This window comes from Tetrao urogallus, assembly GCF_951394365.1.
Source record: "Tetrao urogallus genome assembly, chromosome: 2".
NCBI lineage: Eukaryota > Metazoa > Chordata > Aves > Galliformes > Phasianidae > Tetrao > Tetrao urogallus.
The window spans coordinates 25,540,395-25,560,650 of record NC_136814.1 but is presented as its reverse complement, the minus strand read 5'-3'; the positions used below and the strand labels follow the sequence as shown (position 1 = coordinate 25,560,650).

Below are 20,256 nucleotides of genomic sequence, written 5' to 3'. Positions count from 1 at the left end.
AGGTATGTTCTCTGCCAGATCTAAGTTGCCATCAGAACAACTCATGAAGTCAGTTCCCAGCTGGTCTTATATTTCAAGAGCAGCTGAGAGAAAAGGAACAAGCTGTGTGGATCTGTGAAATCGTGTAAGGAAGGCAAGCTGCTCTCAGTTACTCTCTTTCTGGGTAGCAGACGCCAGTGCCTCATGTTGGGGCAAGGTGTTGCAGTATCACTGGAAGATAATAGCTGAGAGGGGGCTACTCTCACAGGAGTAATTCGTCTGTCCTGAACCTTCCTCCCACGTAGTTTCCTGAAGAGGGCAGCTGGGGGCAGGCCGTAAGACATGACAAATCAAATTGGTATTACAGAAATAGCCCACAGATCATAAATTATGAGTTCCTGGCTTACTAGTTAGGCGTGTGCAGAACCCTATTGCTGTACAAAGTTTTGTTGACTGCATAGGATTCCTTCCACAGAATTCAGAGAAAAGAACCTTTTTCAGACTGTTCCTTTGCTCTAGGAGTCTCTTTACAACGTTCTTAGCAGTGTTTAATTTTTGTAGGTTTTTCAAACCAAATTTTCTGCAGTAATGCGTGTACTTGAAATGGATTAGACTTGTATCAATGACTATTCAATGGTGAAAATGTATTTTGTAAACTTTACTCTCAGACATATTGCAGGATTGAATGCCACCAGAGCTAGAAATATTATTGAATGGCGAGAGAAGAATGGACCATTTATAAATCGAGAACAGCTCAAGGAAGTTAAAGGTTTGGGTCCCAAAACTTTCCAACAGTGTGCTGGCTTCATCAGATTCAATCAAGATTATATAAAGACTTTCTGCAGGTAAAAATGATGTTAGACATCATGACAACATTTTCCAAAATGTTATGGGAAGACTCCTTTACCTTCTGTTTTGTATTCAGATTTGAAACTTGAGGAATACTGGGTCTTCAGACTTTGAAAGAAATAAATTAAATTCTTTAAGTCAGTTGTCGAACATAGCGTTTGCATTGCATCACCATGGTTTATTAGTCTAGTTCTCTAAGTTAGAGTCTCTATAAGAATACAAGTTTAATGGCAAATTCTTCAACTGAATCAACAGAAAAAAACTTGACATGTGGCAGTGTCATTATCTATGAGGTATTAAAATCTTACAGCCCAGTGCTTCATATTTAACTTAGAGATTGTTAAATCCATTTCAGTGTGGTGAAGATTGATACTCTGCAGAACACATTGGTAGTAAACTAGAGTGGATTTTTGGAGAGTTTCAATTCCAGTGCCTGGAGAGAGAAAGTTAAATAAGCTGTCTGGGCTAGGCTCTGCTGTGCCTATGAGGCATGATGTGACTTCTTGCTTTCTCAAATATGTAAGAAGTCCATTACTAACTCCAGTTTGTCAACACTGAGTCATACTTTTCCTTTCCGTCTCACTTCCCATTTCTGTATCAAGACTTTTCCTCTTGCAACCGTTCATTCTGCTTTTTTTCTTCATCCAAAATGCTTCCTCACCGTAACAGAAAACGCCCATTGTAGGACAGCATCTCTTTTCCTTCTCCTGTCTTTCCCATTTCTCTATTCAATATAAAGAAGTAAGAAGGGACAGCGTGATAGCACTATCCCCACCCTTTTGCTGCTTTCTCATCTCCACAGAAATATTTTCCAGGGAAGCACATGTTATTCTTTTTCCAACCCTGTTCTCAGAAGCAATACTGTATTCCCAGTTGCTGCTGGCCAAACTGAACATGTGTAACTTCCAAGCAGGAGGTAGGCACATTAGGACTGGCATACCGCCCGAGTGGAAGGGATACAGATTGGTTGCCCATCTGGCAAGAAGGCGCATGCTGCAGGCCAAATGGTGCACACTAATCACCAGAAGACCAAAGAACTTATTTTTGAGGCTGCAAATGATCTATAGGCCTTATGTTGAACAGATCTGTTCTAGTGAATGTGGCAGTACAATAGAGGAAAAGAAAGCTGATGCCATGTTGGTGTTCTTTTTTCTGAAGTTCACTGAGGAAATGTTTAACAACACCATTTTTTTTTCCTTTCTTGAGCACACTTCTGATGTTAGTCTGATTCCATAAAACTTGAAAACACTGTATAAATTGAAAAATCTGGTATAGCTTCAGAGTTTGAGGCCAGAATAAAGCTCTAAAGGCATTGCCTGCGCAATAGTCCATATGGGCCCAGATAGCAAGATCAAAAGTTTCTGAAATGGACTTTGGGAGGATTTTATTTTTGTCCTCTCCAGTCATGTTGATGTCTATAGAGTGCTGCGTGAATTAGTTTTTGTACTTTGTACTTGCAAGTTAGCAAATAAAATCACAGAATCCTTGGAGTTGGAAGGGACCTTTAAAGGTCATCTAGTCCAATTCTCCTGCAATAAACAGGGACACCTACAGCTGGATCAGGTTGCTCAGAGCTCCTCCAGCCTGGCCTTGAATGTCTCCAGGAACAGGACTTCCACCACCTCTCTGGGCAACCTGTTCCAGTGCATCACTATCCTCACTGTAAAAGATTTTTTTTCCTAATAACCAACCTAAATCTACCCTCATCTAAGTTTGAAACCATTTCCCCTTGTTCTGTCACCACAGACCCTGCTAAAGAGAGTCTGTCCCTTCTTTCTTGTAGCTCCCTTTGAGGTATTGAAGGGCCACTATATAGTTAGTGGTTTTTCAATAGTCATTATTTAAAATACTGATATTGAAAGAAAAAGCTATGCCTACATTTCTGTGTATGTTCCATGTTAGAGCGTGAAGTGTGAATGCTATCTGTAACAGGTCTTTTTCTTTCCTCTCCTCTGTTGCAGCATTGCTGTTATATATAGTCCTCCTGCCATTGTGGGCAAATCTGTCCACGGGGCTCCCTGAGACTTTGGAACCTTTATTATCCTGCCAGTTAAAGAAAAACAGATCAGCTCAAATGGTAGCTGAATCTAACCGACTAGGAGTCAAGATTGTAATCACTGTTTTAAGGAAGGCTGTATTAGGACACTTTTGCAAAACCAGAATATAGTAGTTTTGTTGAGAAGGATATTCAACAATCTTGAAGCCTAACTACTTGAGCATTTCAGAGTAAACCAAAAGTTAAAGCATCTTACAGAGAGCATTACCCAGATGTCTGTTAAATACTGATAAGCTTGGGACATCTCTCCAGAAAGTCTGCTCCAGGGTTTGACCACCCTCACAGTAAATAAATGTTTCCTAATATCTGGTATGAGCCTCCTCTGGCACAGCTTTGTACCATTCCCATCTTGCCATTGGTTCCCAGGAGCAGAGATTTCCTCCTGCTTCCTTTCTCAGGGAACTGTAGAGAATAGCAGTTTAATAGCAGTGTAAGCCTCCTTTCTCCGGACTGGATGGCCCAAGTGTTGTAATTTCCTCACAAAACACAACTTCCAACCTTTCTTCTAGCTTTGATAAATTCTTAGGGATGCTTTCACAGACCTTAACATCCTTTTTATGCTGTGGATCCCAGAAGTGCACACAGTACTCAAAGTGAGGCCACACTGGCACTAGGCATAGAACAACAGGATCACCTCTTTTGACTAGCTGGCAATGCTGTATTTATTACATCTCAAGACATGGTTTGCCCTCTTGGCTGCCTGGGCATGCTGCAGGCTCATGTTATACTTACTGTTGACCAGCACCCCAAGATCTCTTTCTGCAGAACAGCTCTCCAGCCACTTGTTTTCCAGTCTACATATGTGATTGGTGTTATTCCATCCGAAGTAGAGAACATGACATTTACCTTTGTGGTACTTATTTCTAAATTCTGAAATAGTGGTAGGTTTGGCCCTTAGGTTTTTACTGGTTTAAGTTTTTCATATTTGAAATTTTTCATGTTTAAACCTGACCCATATTTGAGCATACGTTTTCAGAAGCTTAAATGTAAAGAGTGAAGTAATGTTATTCAAGGACTTTATTTAAACATTGTGACTTTGTTCTGCAATTTGCTTACCTAAAGACACTGTGAACAAGATATTTTGTTGTAGTTTTTTCTAATTGTATCCCTTTTATTTTAAATGGCAATCTAAGAACTGACAATTTATTGTGAAAGTTTTCCTCACATGATCTTTATCAAGTAGGTAAATACAATTGTACCTATTTTACAAACAGAAGATACTATCCAGTTTGCAGACTAAACAGTAGGTTGTATATTGTGGAATTTTACACTATCAGCACTTTCATTTTCTCATTTTCTCATTTGCTTTAATATTACAAATTTTTTTTTTTTTTTTTTTACTTCATATGTTACTTTTTTTTGTAATCTTGGCATTGCACAGACTTTTTGATGAAATGCAGTCTGTTTATTCTATATTAAATTAATTTATGCATAAAACTATATGATGGATTTTTATGCTGTGATGTTGTAAAGATTCATCCACAACGACCATTTAGGAGTGATATACTTTTTGATGAGAATGAACATCAGATAAAAATCTGATTAGCAATTTTAATGCTTAAGAACTGTGCTAGGACCTTGTTCAGTTTGAATGACATGCCCATTTTATCTATTTCTGACAGTAATAAGAAAACTCAGCTTGGAAGTCATGCACTTTTCACTAAAGCAGGTACACAACTCACCAGTGAGAAGCAAGGTAAAAAGAAGAGCAAGCCGACACCAAGTGCCTCATACCAACCCAATCCTTTGGACCAAACTTGTATCCATCCAGAGTCTTACAGCATTGCAACGAGGTAAGCAGTGGAAAAGTTTTTGAACCATCAATATAAAAAAAATGCAATTACTGTTTTGCTTTTTTTTCTGATAACAGCCTTTTCAGTCTTTTGAGGCAGGAATATGTATCTTTTTAGGTAAAAGATTTGCATGCAAATTTTTAGTTGGTTAGCAGGTTTTTTTTGCTTTTAGTTTTCACACTTGTTTTTCAATATGGGAACTAGTAAGTTTTCTAAAGTTTGCTAGATGTTTCACTCATTACTCTTACTTCGTATCACCGTTTTCCCCTTACTGAGACCACTTTTTTCAATTTCCTTTTGTTTGGCAGCTTTTCTTATGCCAAATATTAGCATTACTACTTTTAATTCACAAAGTGTGGAAACCAATCATTTGTTCCAACTGATTTTAGTCTTTAGCCTTGCCCTCAAATCCTATCTAAAGAATTTTGGGGGGATAACTTTTTTCATGTAGGAATACTTCCCATTTTTTCCATGCATTTAAACTTACCCGGCAATACCACTGACTTTATTAGGAAAAAATGTTTCCCTTCAGCAAATGCATGTACAACTAGGTTTGACCACTTCATTGCTGAATTTACACAAATACTGGAGAATGTTTTCTGGTATCTTTGAATGCCCAAGTAGCAAGATATTCTACCAAATCTGATGAAACTTGAAGCAGTTAGGTGTTTTTGGTGCATATGCAGTTTCACTGTTGGCCACAAGTTTGTTAGTAAGACATCTAATTTCAGAGAAATCAGTGGATTATTTTAAAACATTGTAATATAGTGTACTAGCTCATTTTATGCTCTGAGCAAATTAGTAGAAAGCATCTAATTCATCTTGTGCTGCATTATTGATTGTGCTTCATATATTACTTTGCTCAGGATCTTAAATAAAAAATAATTGTATTTGTTCGTAAAAAATAATCTCATTGAAACACTGTGCAAATTTTCAGGTAGTGGTAGTTTAATATTTCTGTATCATTAACAACTGCTTTTATTTCATGACTTGAGGTCAGCATGTGCCAAACAAACTTCCTTCTCCATGAATTTTGACCACAATTTGTTTATGCATGATTGTGCAAATGAATGCATGGGCATATATAAGCACGCCTCATTATTACGAAGTTCTACAATTAAATTCTGATGTTGCGAGATCTGATTAAGATGTCTATATTAAGTTTCCAAATACATGAATGTCATGGTGGTTTTAGTATGTGACCTTCAGCTAAAAGAAGAGAATGTTTTTTCTGTAGGTCATACAAAGTAATTAGGAACCCATGTGTGCCTTTCTTCAGGGAGGTACTGCAGCTGGTGAATGCTAGTATAAGATTTGATCTTTCCTATCATCAGTCCTGGTTGAAATTAGACTCAGCTTGTCCTCTTGAGAAAACATTATTTCCTACCATAAACCAGCACATATTTATTTTTGTAAGTGATTTGCGGTGAACAGGTTCTTTTCTTAAGGCATGCTGGAGATAATTTCATCAGCAGTTAAATGCTTTCAGAGTTCTCATGATATCTGAGAATATTACTCCTGGAGAAACATCATTCTGCTACCTGTTCATAACAAAACAATCTCTAAGCCCCAATGAGAGATGCTGAGTTTCTGAGTTCATGAAGCTCAAGTTTCTTATCCTTGCTTTTCTAGAATACTTTCAATACTTTCCCTACAGTGCATGCTTTGTTAGCTCTCTAGAAGAGGTAATTGCATATAAATTTCCTCTACATAGGTGAACATTCTTTCCTTCTGCTGGGCACTTTTGTTCCTGTCCACTCCATGCCACATATCCTTCTCTTTTGGCCATGATTCTTGGGGCCAGTGTGAAGCTGACTACCAGCGTCCCTACTCTTTTGACAATGTATAGGTCATTTTGGATTCTTATTTTGCTCCTTCTTTCTCCATTTTTCTAATGCATCGCCATTTGTTACTATTTCTCTGTCCTATCCATAGCTGAATAAATGAAATTTAAAAAATTAAAAAACAAGATCCTGATATCAGGGATCCTACAATTAGGATTTAGAGTGTGAGAAACCTTAGTCATCCTTACTTCAGATTTTTCGGAGTGAATTTAATGTAGATAAATAAGCAAACACTAATGCTGATCTACTACATTGTATTTCATTCAATTTAAATATTAAGTAGTCAGGATTTGTTTCATTTGGCTTTCCAGCTCTAGCACAACAATATAATCGAAGAAAGTGTTCATAGTGTTACCAGCTTCGCTCAAGGGTTGGTTGATGTGGAAAGACTAATTCAGGGCAGAAAACAGTAGTCAGTTAGTGGTAAAATATTATAGGGTTTTATCTAGTACTATGCCATCACAGAAGCTAAATTAACACAGGTTAATTTATATCTGAAATAGTGAATAGTATTGCTGTATGGGGTAGTTCACATATTCACGTATAACTGAAATTCTTGAGACAGTTTTAGTAGGTGGTTGGAGTTGCAGGCTTATGCGAGGGGGCTGGCACCTATTGTCCTGCCAACATTGCTTAGAGATACATTGGAGTTTCTTAGAATAAGCTCCCTGTCAAACTTAGTGGGCTTTGAGAGCTGCAAAGCCATTAGAGAAGTATGATGTGGCTACAGACCAATGCTATGTTTCATTTCTCCTTGTCTAGTGCATTTCTCAAAAGTAGGATTCCAGCTGTGCCACTGTCTGCTCTTTGTTTCTTACCAAACACTTTGCCTTCCTTGACTGAATTTTCAGGTGAAATATTTAAATCCAAGTGCACATTGTGTAGGTATTATACCATAAAGTTTCATTACACAAAAAAAGTCAACTGATAACAAAACAAGTATAAAAATATAATAACATTTGTTAATGAAACACCTTAAGTAATAAGCATAGCATCTGTTCCTGTAATAGAATCAGTCTTTTCTATTTCCTTTGGACTTTTTCTGTTATCTTACTTCTTACATTTAAATAAAAATGTCTCAGAGTGTTTTCTATGAATGTAGTCTATGTTCAATGTTATTTTTCTTTCAATAGAAAAATGTTTTTCTTGAAAGTTCATGAAATATGAAGGTGGTAACCTGGCATAGCTTGATCCCCCAAAGTAATGCAGGGAAGGTAGGGGGGAAATATTTCTAATATTTTTATTTTGCAAATAGCCATTTGAAAAGAATAGCTCTGCAGCAAACTGGCAGAACAAAACAAAACAACAACAAAAAAAAGCAAACCAAGCAATATAGTATAAAAAATGGACACTGGTGACATAAGGTCTAAATATAAGCAGATATCATACTGTCCTGCCCTCAGTCATCTAATATAACTTAGTAACGATTGTGTTTTAAATAACTTCTCAAAAAAACCCAAGTCTGAAAGAATTCTTAAGATGAGAGTACTAAACTAACTCTTCTATGGTTTAAAACCTAATTTAAATCTACTGTTCATGAGAATCATTGAGACTGTTAGAAGTTGGTTCAAATCAGAGCTCAATACAAATGTTTTTAAACAAAATCCATTTCATTTTACCCATGTTTTTTTGCTGTTTTTAAAGTGTCATTTTCTCTTCTGCTCTTTGCACAATTTGTCAGTTACCATGTCATGATCACAGGTGCATCTGTGCTAACAAAAGGAGAATTTTTCTGATGAATATGATGGACAGATTTAATTCAAAGCATCAAAATACAGTATCTGTTACCACAGAAATCAAAATGGATGGAATTGATGTTGCGTAAATTAATCATAAAGGCTTCCTCATGTAATGTCTACCACATTTTACCATAAGAAAGACTTTCATCAAAATTTTATTGGATTAAAAGTTTTCATGGGAAATTGCACTTATTTTTAAGCAAAATAAGCAAAATAAGCCATCAATTTTTATACACTGCTTCTATTCAAATTACCCGGAGGCAGTAGTCCACATTACAGATTTATGACATGCAAAATTATCAGTTTTTAAAACAATGTTTTTGAGGGGTGGAAGTTCACCAAAATTTGAAACCACTAATTTTCTTTTTCAGAAGTATTTTGTAGCTTGAAAGCCAAAGCCATTAAAAAAAAAAATGGTTAAAAGAATTGCTCCCAAGTGGTGAATTTGGTTGCCAAGTTTTAGACTGGAGCCAATTTTAATGGCTGAATTAGAAACCCCTGAAAAAGTTTTCTTTTTCTTTTTTTTTTTTTTTTTTTTTATAATGGAAACACTGATGTAATCTTTACTACAGTGGCACAAATAGTGCTGGTATGGTTGATTTATGGCACTTAGACAATTTAACTTCAATTCTGTACAGTTTCTATAAAATAACTGGAAAACATCCTCCTGGTGATTTTACACACTCTGTAGATGACCAAAACATTTTTGCTATGGTTTCCACACTGTCAAAGCTTGACTGCATCACGTGCAGTGATCAAGCTTTATTATGAATCATAATTTCCTGAACGTTAAAGAAAAAAAATTCTTTTAAAATACTTTGTATGCAGCATATTTTCCTGCAAAGCAGAGCTGTTTTAAATCTCTGAAAAGTCTATATGTGAAAAACAGTTTGTAGAGGCAGAATCTTCTACATACAATTAAACAACATGTAGAACATATCCAGTTTCTTGGTACAAAATGTAAAAGAACTGCTAGGAAAACTGAGGAAACATTTAGGCAGTCCCAAGAAGTTACAACCAGGTTATGCTTATAAACCAAAATGCTGGGAAGAAATGGCAGTGTCATTCCTTTGTTGTATCAGTCTGTTGGGTGCAGTTAGTCTCATATGACTGGATCTTACCATTTACTGAATTTATAGAAATGTCATAAAAATACTCTCTGCTAAAAGTTGGCAATCAGAACGTATATTGACATCTCACATATTGAAGCATCTGGCAGACAGGTTGTATTCCAGTCAGTCTGACTTACAAATATTGGTAAACCATTTCTAACAGATCTAAAGTTGTGATTTACCATAACACAGATGGGTGTCTTCTTTGGCTGGCCAACATTTCAGGACCTTGCCTGCTAGGAGACAGTACTGCTTGCTGTGGATGGTTCTGCCTCAAGAACAGGTTTTGACAGACAGTAAGAGCAGTCTCGCTGTTTGTTTCTGTGTTGATAGTGCTTGTTGATATCCCCAAAAGGACTTCAAAATCCCAAGAATATTCAGCAAAGTTTGTATTCATGTGTTTATTCTTCACCAAAATAAATATTTGGAGTTAAACGCTTTGCTGAAATGACCATCATGTTGATAATGATTTATATTTCATTGTTGCTCACTATGGATCAGTTTTCAAAAGTTTCTGGTGTTTGTGCCACTCTGGTACGTGGGTGGATTCAGCAAATAATTCATTACATCTCTGTTCTGTTGAGAACTTGCACCAGGTAGCTGCTCTTGCTAGCTTTGAAGCCAAGTACGGACAGTTAAGAAAATGCAGAATCAGTACTATTGATTGAAGAGACCAACAAAAGATAGGTCTTCCTCTTCAGCCCATTATACAATGGCATGTTTGTCTTTTGACAGCAATTCCAGATCCCTGCCAGCCTGGCTCAATTCTGTCCTTCAGGAAAATAGAAATCAGGGATGTGATGGATCGCTTACTTGGTGTGGTTGAGCAACGGAAATCGACTGACAGTAAAGCACTGTAAAAGTGCTTTATTTCAAAATCATCATTGTCTACTTCAATTAGAATGTACACAGCTAGACTAGTTTTTTTTGTTGTTTGTTTGTTTTTAAAAAAAGTTAGAAAAACTTATGGTCAGTAAATTAAATGATTTTGGTTATTTCCAGTAGGAAACGTCTGCACCTAATTAAGAACACTTGCAGATTGAGGGGCATTAAGTCCAATAGGTATTCATATTTGTCATTGTGGAACATCTGCTCATTTTCAAGTTTATCAGTAGCTGGATTTTTGAGGACATTTTTTGAAATATCGTCTTGGTTAGTTAAATAGCAGAAAAAAGGCTTTCAGTGCTAATTGCCATTATATGATTAAAATGCACAAATAAAAGAACTTTAATGGAATTATCTCATGTATCTTGTACTGTTTGTTTTTTGTTTTTTGTTTTTTGTTTTTGTGGATAACTGATGGAATTTCACTGTTCAGTATCTCAGATTACATTTCAGTTATGTGATATATTGGTAGTTATGAGAACAGCTAACAACAGTATGCCTAGCAGCATTGTTGCAAAGTGGCCATGCTGTAATCTAATGGTCTCTGAATTTCTTCTCAGTTAGAAGCTCATTGTTTCCTGATGCATCCTTTCAAAATGTAAACTGAGCGCTTTGTGGTCTTCTGTATGCACTCAGATCATACATAAAGTTAATAAATTATTCATTTGAGGAAAAACACTGGTTAAATATCCTTATATGACTAAACCGTATAGAAAGTTCTGAATAGATATGAAACCTTAACTTTGTGTCCAGCAACTGTGTAATTGCAGAATAACGCACAGATAGTGTTTGATTTATAATCCCCATCACCATTTGAAATGTTGAGGACCTGCATGACTAGTGAAAACAAGAACACTCCAACATCTGCATTATACAAATAATGCTTTTGTATTTCAAAACATTACTAAAACATCAATGCCTGCATAATTTAAGTTTGCTACTGTCATGAATGTACATTTTACTTAACAAAGCACATGCTAATGCAAAGTTGTTTTGTTTTCAGAGTGATTATGTTGCATTACCATTAATTCATGTGTGCACTGTGACAAGATGTAATGGCATATCATGTTGCTTTAATGTAATGAATCCAGTACTCCCAGCTCTTAAGTCGTGTTGCTGGAAATGATTACATAAAACAGAACGACTGTGACTAAAACCCTTGCAAAGCTTTAGAACTCCTGCATATTGTAAGAAGCTTTTTTTGTTTCATTTTGGGGGGGGGGGGTGGGTCTGAGGTGACTTAAAATTGTTCTGAAAACTTCACTTAATATATTACCATTTTACTCTTTTTAGACTTTATTTACATTCCACTGAAATTTGCATTATCTTTTAGAGCATTGCAAGGTCTGTGCTATAATTTTGTGCAGATGTGTATGTTAAGTGAACATGATGTGCTTATTTGTTACATTTATGCTACTTTTCTTTCTTTATCTAGGTAAGATGGATGAAATTATGTATTAAATAAAAACCATCAGTGATTTAGCCATGACCATTCTCTGTAGGTCCTGTAAGTCTGCAAACAAGCATTTTAAATTAACAGGATTGCAAAGGTTTCTAAGTATCATCTAAATCTCAAAACTCCAAAACTCTAAATCCATAAAATAGCTAAATCCCATTCTGTTCTGAATGACAGTCCTGGAAGACTTTTCTCTGACTGGCTGTTCCTTGAGCAGAAAGTTCACCATACACTCACATTCATTTGAGGAAATAAGGATAGTACAACTTGTAAGAATGACTTCACTTCTGAGAAAGCATCTTGTCTTTCACATTTCCATTTTTGTTAACTTTTCTTTAGGTTTAATCTTTCTGGTAGATAAACATAGCACTTGAACTGCTGCAGCATGTAATTTAGTTCACTTATGTAGCCAGGAAAATGCTTAAAGGGCTTACATTTTTACACAGACCATTCGTGTTCTTATGGTTATACAACTGGAACTGTCATTTACAAATTGGGTGGGATTTTTTTTTTTAAGACTGTAGTGAGATAGTTTACCATTACAAAGATCAAAATAAGGAAATTAAGGGAAACCTCTTTTTTCCACAGTAGCCATGTCACAGTCTGTCTTGTTGCTGACTATATCCTCTTATATTTTTTTGACTTTAAGTAACTTTCAAAGGAAGTTGGGTTGCTTTTTTAAATAAGGAAACTGTATTCGTAGCAATGACATTTATGGTTAGAAATGATCAGTATAATGCACCAGTGTTCAGCCTTAGACTTATGCTTCGTATTGATTCTTAGTCTGTGCCCTCAAGCTGTGTTTGAGTGAAAATGATACATTAAATATGTAATTAGATTCAACAGTATTTTTTAAAGATTTTATCTGTAATCCATAAGAAATTACTTTTAATTGGAAATACTTTAGTGTGTAATTGTTCTTACTAAACTGACAAAGATGAAAATATCCAAAATAAATTTGTGTTGCTTGTATTATGGTTTTTTTTTCGTTTGTGTATCTGTTGCCTTGTTGCAGTGATCTGCTATGCCTATATGCAGCATATAATTTTGAAATATTTTCGAGCAAATGCTGAACTTGAGTGATTCAGGTGAGGGCAGTAGGACTTTTTTACATCCTTAGAGCTGAGCGAATATTTAAGCTGCTTTTGGTTGGAGACAAATTTTTATTCTGAGTAGTAACCATGTTAATAAGTTATTTAAATAACTACAATTGATAACAAAGGGCCCAGAGGCACTATCCTAGCTCAAATAAAAAATCCTGTATAATATCAGATAAATGCTTTCTAGGAGCTGGAGAAGAAGAGGTAGGAGTGGAGGAGGCAAATAACTTTCATGAATAGTAATTGAGGGATCAGGCATCTGGGCTGTGTCCTGTTTTGTGCTGGTTTTCTTCCCAGTAGCCTGCACGTAATATAGTGCACGTTTATCCACACATTTGGAAGTTTTGTACATAAGGTGTTTTACACATTGGTGACTGTTCCATGTGGATGTACTTACTAACAGTGAAACCCACACTGTTACCGATTTACAGCATGGATTTGCTCATATGAAACTCTAATGGTGAAAAAATGTTACTTGGAGGTATGCGTGCTGCGTATCCATTTGAAGTGAGATAAAGCAAAATACATGAATGTCAGCAAACTTGTTTATGGGAGCACTGGCTAAAGCATATGTTATGTAGAAGGCTGAATCATGAGGCTGGTTGGGTTTGTCATGCTACATCTGACATCACTCACAGCTCAGACAGCTGCTGCCTGTCACTAGTGGCCAGAGTGGGTGGCATTGTCCGTCTATCAATGGTAGCAGTCTGCAGCTCTGAGTAGCTTTGTGAGGATTGCCTTCCCTGGGCCTACACGTGGTTCCAGCAATATTGCTGTCATGACATTGCAACTGACAGAAGATGTTTTCATAAAATTCTGGTATTTTTGTAAATAGGCTTTTATTGGAAAAATATTTGTGTGGTAGTGTTGTTAGCGTACAAAAAATTAAAAATTCTTTTTGATATTAAACAATTTTATTTGTTTTGATATTGTTTGTTTCTAAACCACCTCAATTTACTTAAAAACAAAGCAAAAAAAAAAAAACCAAAAACCTTCAGTGATGTCAAAGTTGAAATCTGATCATTTAAAATTCAATGAGTTCTGAGAAAAGTCTCGTCTACTGAATTTCTTTTCTTCATATGCAGCCATAGGGATGATCTCTAGAGACCATGAAAGTTAATGTGAAAAATTGTTTCTATCATTGTTAAGTACAAATGTATGCATTTCTGCTAACACTACCTTATGCTTGAATCACTATGATTGTATTTGAGTTCAGTAAAGGAGTGGAGTCTTGACAGCCAATTTTAGACTGCTGTCTTTCTATAGATGAAATCATTGGGCATTTTGGAATGAAGATTTGCTCTTAGGCACAAAGATGAACCATGATTTACTGAAGAATCTGATATTGCGTTAATTATGTTCCTTTGATTTCTGCTCTCTCAAAAGTAAGTCTGACATATTTCAGTGCATATAACATTTAATGAATTACTACCTGGAATCCTGTCAGTTGAGTTACTCGGGTAAATAAATAAATAAAAGTTTAGTTTCCTGCCAAAAGCAATATCAGCAGTCTGGTTCTGCATAAAATACAGCAAGCACTCTTAAAAAGCTAAAGTATCAGGCTGAGTACCAGGAAGCTTGCTTTCTTTTGGAGACTGAATGCCTCCCACTGCTCCCAAGTGCAGGGCATGCACCTACTGATCAACACTTCTTTTTCTCATTGTAGTTTACACCCGTTATGATGCAGGATAATAGTAGGAAGTAGGGATCTTGTCTAGCAATTTGTAAGGGGAACTTTCACTCAAAGTCTGGAAAATGGGAAAAATTATTCTACCTATCTCCTGTGGAGAACATGCCAAAAAAATCTACAACTATCAAACACCAAGAGCATGATAAAGCAGGGTGGGCGAGATTTATTCATGGAACTTTGAGTTGCGGAGCTTGGTGCCTGGACAGATCGTTGAAATGTTAACTGAGAAAGACAAACTGCAATACTTAGTCCAGTGTAAATGTGACTTGTATGAGCTGTGTCATATCGTTGGTTTATATATATTAAACACTTATTTTCCATGTTTAAGTGTTTCACTAAAATAAGGATGTTTACTCAGTGATAAATAAAAATTGTTATGCTATCACTTTTGAAAATAGGAATAGAGTGTGCATGTGTGTCTTTGTCACTGTTTATCTGCTTCTTAGCATATGTTCCAACATTGTTGAATAAAAATTTCAATAATTGTCCTGGAATTTTTTCAACTTTTTTTTTTTTTTCAAGAGATCTCAGATCAATGCTTTTTCATCAAGTATTTCTTTGTAGTCTTTTTAGATGTCACTCTTCTCAATATACAATTTATTTATGTATGCAACAATTACAAAAGATGAGAATGTTTGTATTGTACAAGTTCAGTTCCTACTGAAGGATGTTACAAATTTCTCTGCATCTCTGTTTGAATTTCACAGATTTTTATCCTTCATTGGAGGAAACACAAATGAAATAGGAAAATCAGATATGCAGCAAAAAGTAAATGCAGTAATTCAAAAGGAAGGACTGGAAGGGACAGCCAAAAGGCTAAATACAACAGTGCACACATTGCAGCTAATCATTGATGGTCTGACTCAGCCTGAAGGCTTTGACATCCGAACAGGTAAACTCTTGTTTAGAGGGCCATAATCTCTTTTCAGTTGTTCATCTTACCAGCTTTAAATCAGCATGTTTTCATCTTCTAAAGTCAGAGACAGACTTTCATGAATGGGTACCTCTCTTTTTTTTCCTAGATAGAGAAAAGACTGTATCATAATCAGATGTTTTTTTCCATATCCAGTAAGTAAGGAGTGTGAATCCTGTCTCAAATCATGGCCTTTTCAGACATAGGAAGAGGGAGTTGTATGGCTGTTAACAAATGAAATAGTTTCAATATGTTGACTCGATACTGATTAAATCTGTGCTGGTTTTCCATCACGGGAAGAATGCTGCTGAAATAGTAGTAATAAAGGTCTGTGGAACAGTAGTTTAGTAGAGTGTAGTTCTGCTTTTATTACACTAGTTCTTGGAGACGAGAGTAATTGGAGCACACAGCTTGTGACAGAATTTAGGTTAAAACTTTGTGGTACTGCTGAATAGTTTGAAGTGGTGGGGAAAGAAAGATAAAGTAGGCAGTAAAGTAAAAAATCTGGAGATGCTGTTTACAGAAGCTTATGGTAGCAAGAGATTAAGAAAAGACAGCAAAGATGCAGGTTTGTAATAACAAATAACAAACCTGTGCTTAAAAAGTAACATTTTTGTCTACATTTTGGCTTCATGAATAGTTTCCTTGTAGGTTTTAGAAATATTTCCAACTAGTGGTCTTGAAAATGAGTATTTCATGTCTCCATTCATTCTGGTGTTTTTGCATCTCAGTCTAAATCGTGATAGGATGAAGTGTAAACATATGAAGAAATCTGTTAGTGAATAAATGAATTAATTAGTGAAGAAATGAATCACACCAAACAGGACTTAGGCAGACTGAATAGTTTGTATTCTACCCCAATTAAAAATATATATATATATATATCTTGATTTAATATTTAATTCTGATGTTGTTCCCAACAGTGGAGATGTGGCATAAGAAAATTACAGAGAAAGAGTTCTCCTCTCTATCCTTTTAAATGTTGCTTATTTTTTCTGAATGATATTAGTACAAAGGAAAATTGCAAGATTCTGGGGATGAAACTGAAAAGATAGAACATTTTATCATATTCTGAAAGTCTTTTTCTTCTCAAAGTTTTACAAAGAATTTCTTGCAAGAAAATCTTTTTAATGTTAAAGCTGAACTAATCTGGTAACTGTGATAAATCTGCCAGAGTGGGGGAAAAAATTCAGTCAATGAAAAGAATTCCCATATTTCCTCTGAACGTCATGGTCATTGTCCTGAGTAGCTGTCAAATTGTTGGAGTTTTTTTGTTTGTTTGAAGTGCTACTGGTGATGTAATGTGAAAAAGAATTGTTCAATTTTGGGCAATTAGGTGCATTCATTCTTTGGAAATATTCATGTCATTCAAAACCTATCGATGCCATGACAAGATTCTTAAGTTGGGGTCTGATCCACAGCCTGCCAAAGTACCTTTTAGCTATACATTTGTTCAGATTATATTTGCCCTAAAAAAATAGAGGAAAATATTTGGAATCAATATTTGGTGGTGTACTCTGTGGAAAATCTTAGCGCTACTGTAAAAGGTAAAACAGCAGGAGGAAAAGAGAAGTTTTTAAGATGGCTCAGAGGGCTTTTTTGTGGGAGCAGGAAGTGGTAAGAAAGTAATGACAATTTAACAAAATCTATCTGTGCCTGTAACTGTAGAATGTGAACTTAATATATTAGGTTGTTACCTATTGAAAACACATCTGATTTTTAAGTTGTCGCATTAGACTCTGTGATGTCATGGTGCAGGTTAACAGCAAGAACAATGAACAGTGCATTCTTGATTTTTCTGCATAGTATGTGATGAAGACTGAGTATTCACCTTATTGTATGCAAATCTGTGACCTGAATAGAATGATGTATGTAATTTATGCAGCTCAAGTAAAAGTCACCTTGAGTCTTTTCTTACTAGCTCCAAGAACATTAAAGGAGTTTTTCAATCACTTGCTAACATACTACATATTTCCACTACATACATACTGTATGATAGTTTCATACCACTGAGTTCATTGTACTTATTATTCTATTTATCACAGCCCTTTAAGGTGACTAATAACATTGAAGAAGTTATTTTTCTTCATTTTAAAATCTGTGTCTTTGTTTTTATAAGTGAGGCAGTACTTGGTGCTTTAGATCTACTTTGGCATGATTTCCTAATTAGAAACTCTTAACTGGAAACAAATCTTAATACAAAGTTCTTCTCCAGTGTCTTATTTTTGTTTCTTGTTTCTTATAACAGATTTTGATAAACCTGACTTCAAGAGGAGCATTGTCTGCTTTGAAGACTTAAGTGTTGGTACTGTTCTGACTGGAAAAGTTGAAAATGCAACACCATTTGGAGTTTTTGTTGATATTGGTGTGGGAAAAGCAGGTTTGATTCCAGTGCGAAACATAACAGAATCTAAACTTTCTAAAGTGAAGAAGAGAAGAAGCCTTGGGTTAGGTCCTGGAGAAAGAGTGGAAGTTAAAGTGCTTAATGTCGATATTCCTCGATTAAGGATAACATTGGATCTTATTCGTGTTTTATGAGAGGGTGTGTTTTTTTTTATGATTGAGTTTTCATTTTAAGTGTTAACAGGGTTCTAGATATTCAAACATTTGAGAATGTTGAAAGTGAAAGAGTTTTTCCCCATTTCTTGAATCCTTTCTCTTAATAATTTCTAGAGCAGTTAATTGGGTTACCTCCAAGAAACCTGGTTATTTTGTCTGCAGAACAAACGAAATTGCAGTGTGCTGTCAGACACATCTCTTACCTGTTCTGTCTGTGCAAGATTTGCTGTCTTAATTATTGGTCAGTACTATACCAGCAGACATCTACTGTTCCCCTTCAAAAAACAGTGATATAATTTCCGTGTTTTCTGGAAGAGACTCAGAAAAAGGGTTACCTAGATGTAGAAAAAAGTGATCTTATTAGGTTAGGTGGTGATGATATCGATTCAAAAGTTGACTGAAGAAAAGAACATCTGCTAATACTATTGACGGTTCAGAAATATTCCATTTTATTTGAGCAACAATGTTAGGAGGTCTGTTTTCCTCTCTTATAATTGCTTGTTCAGTTATTGTATTGATTAACACACTTGGATATACCTTAGGGTTTAAGCAACTTTGCTCAAAGATGTTATGTTGTACTATACATGTACAAAATAAAAACATTTCTGTCCACCTTTTCTCAGTGTACTTGTTCTAAAAGTGTTTTAACAGTCCTTTCTTGTTCTCTCTGACATGTTATATTATTAATATTTCAATTTAAGAATTCAATTTTTGAGGATGCAGTTGTCAATATGTCTTCCCTTAGGTTTTGTCTTCCCATGAATTGAGCCTTCTGGGTTTTTTTCAGTATAATCAATGGAAATAGAATATTCTTGAGACTTGAAGTATAGGATCAGACTTGTCTGGGGAAAAAAAAAAAAAAAAAAGCATAATAAAATCTCATAAGTGATAGGAAGATTCTCTCTAGCTGTCAGAAATATCATCTGTATAGAGGTTAGATGTGAGAGTCCACAGTACATTAAGACAATCAGTCAAACCATCTACTCTTTACACCATGTTGATTTTGTGGCAGTCTTAAGAACTGGATTTAAGTAATAGAGAAGTAGCCTAAGCAGTTCTCTCAAAAGGAAAAAGGCTAAATGGGCTGAGAACATTTCCTGTGGGGCAAGTTTCTTTGGTAGACATCTGAATTTCTTTTTCTTCACAGATAGGGTAGTTTCTTCCATTGTAGTTGATGTTCTAATTAGCAGGATCATGTAAGGAAACTAGCAGGGTCTGTCTGTACTGCAGGTGAAAAAGGAAGTGGTGCTTCCTGATCCCTCTTTCATGATGAACAAGAAGCAACCACTGAAAACGAAAAAGGTAATTTTTTTTTTTTTTTAATTATTATAAGTCTTGAAGAAGCAAGAACTATTGGAAATTCTGTAGAATTTACTTACAGGTTGGTCCCTTAAGATACAAAGAAAGAAGGCATTTTGAAGTGGTAGCAGAAAAACAGATAGTCTCCACAATTTAGAAATCTTTTAAGTACGGTCAGTAAGATCGGGAGATTTTTGCATTCATTGTACTTATAATATTTTAAATTTCATATTAAAAATCTGTTCATTCTTGGAAGCTGGATATATGCCTTAGTGAAATCAGGCTAATATGGCTAGATGGGTCGGTTTTTCATAGGCACTTCTTGACTGTATCTCTGAACACGTTATAAGCTTACAGTGTCCTGCTTTTCTAAGATAGTTCTATTAGTCTGTCTTGAACTCTTTTCATGTGACATTCATTGCTGTCTGTCAGAATTTATTTTTCTGAGTGGAGAACAATTTTTCAATATTTGCCCTCACAGAAAGTAATGATTCTCAGAAAGATATGATTCTCCTTAATAAACTCTGCTATCTGTAGATGTTTGCAAAGTTTGTCTAGATTTCTGTATTAATAACAGTGCACGTTGTTTCTGTCTAATGGTGCCTGGCTCATGAAGTTAGGCTGCTCCCTAGGAGAACTCGGAATCTTAGTCTCTGTGGCATCAAAGACACTACTGGAAAAAGTCTCTCTAAATTTTTGAATCGCACCAAAATGGGAAGTTTGGCTACTAACATCCTAAGTGTCTGCAGCTCTGCAAATTTAATCCAATCATTTATAAGTTAATTCAATATATCAGTTAATTCAATATATTGCTTCCCACAAAAATATTTCATAAGTTTGGGGTTTTTTTTCTTTACCCAAACATGGCCTTTTTAAAATCTTCATGAGATTCTACCAAGGATTTTTGTGTGTTTAAATGGCCCTTCCAGTTTTTGTCAGTTTATGTCTGGAAATATTAAAATTCTACCTTCTCAATCCATTT

At 35.5% G+C, this 20,256-nt stretch overlaps 1 protein-coding gene across 1 annotated transcript in view; it reads left to right on the top strand.

Moving 5' to 3' along the window:
* Positions 1 to 17,954, top strand: part of SRBD1 (S1 RNA binding domain 1) — a gene marked incomplete at both ends in the record, with an annotated part of 117,174 nt that extends 99,220 nt beyond the window's left edge. The window contains 4 exons of the mRNA XM_079550806.1: positions 648 to 824; positions 4,507 to 4,677; positions 15,211 to 15,395; positions 17,665 to 17,954. Of these exons, the coding sequence (XP_079406932.1) occupies positions 648 to 824; positions 4,507 to 4,677; positions 15,211 to 15,395; positions 17,665 to 17,954 (823 nt within the window). The remainder of the gene's footprint in view (positions 1 to 647; positions 825 to 4,506; positions 4,678 to 15,210; positions 15,396 to 17,664) is intronic.
* Positions 17,955 to 20,256: the final 2,302 nt, after the last annotated feature.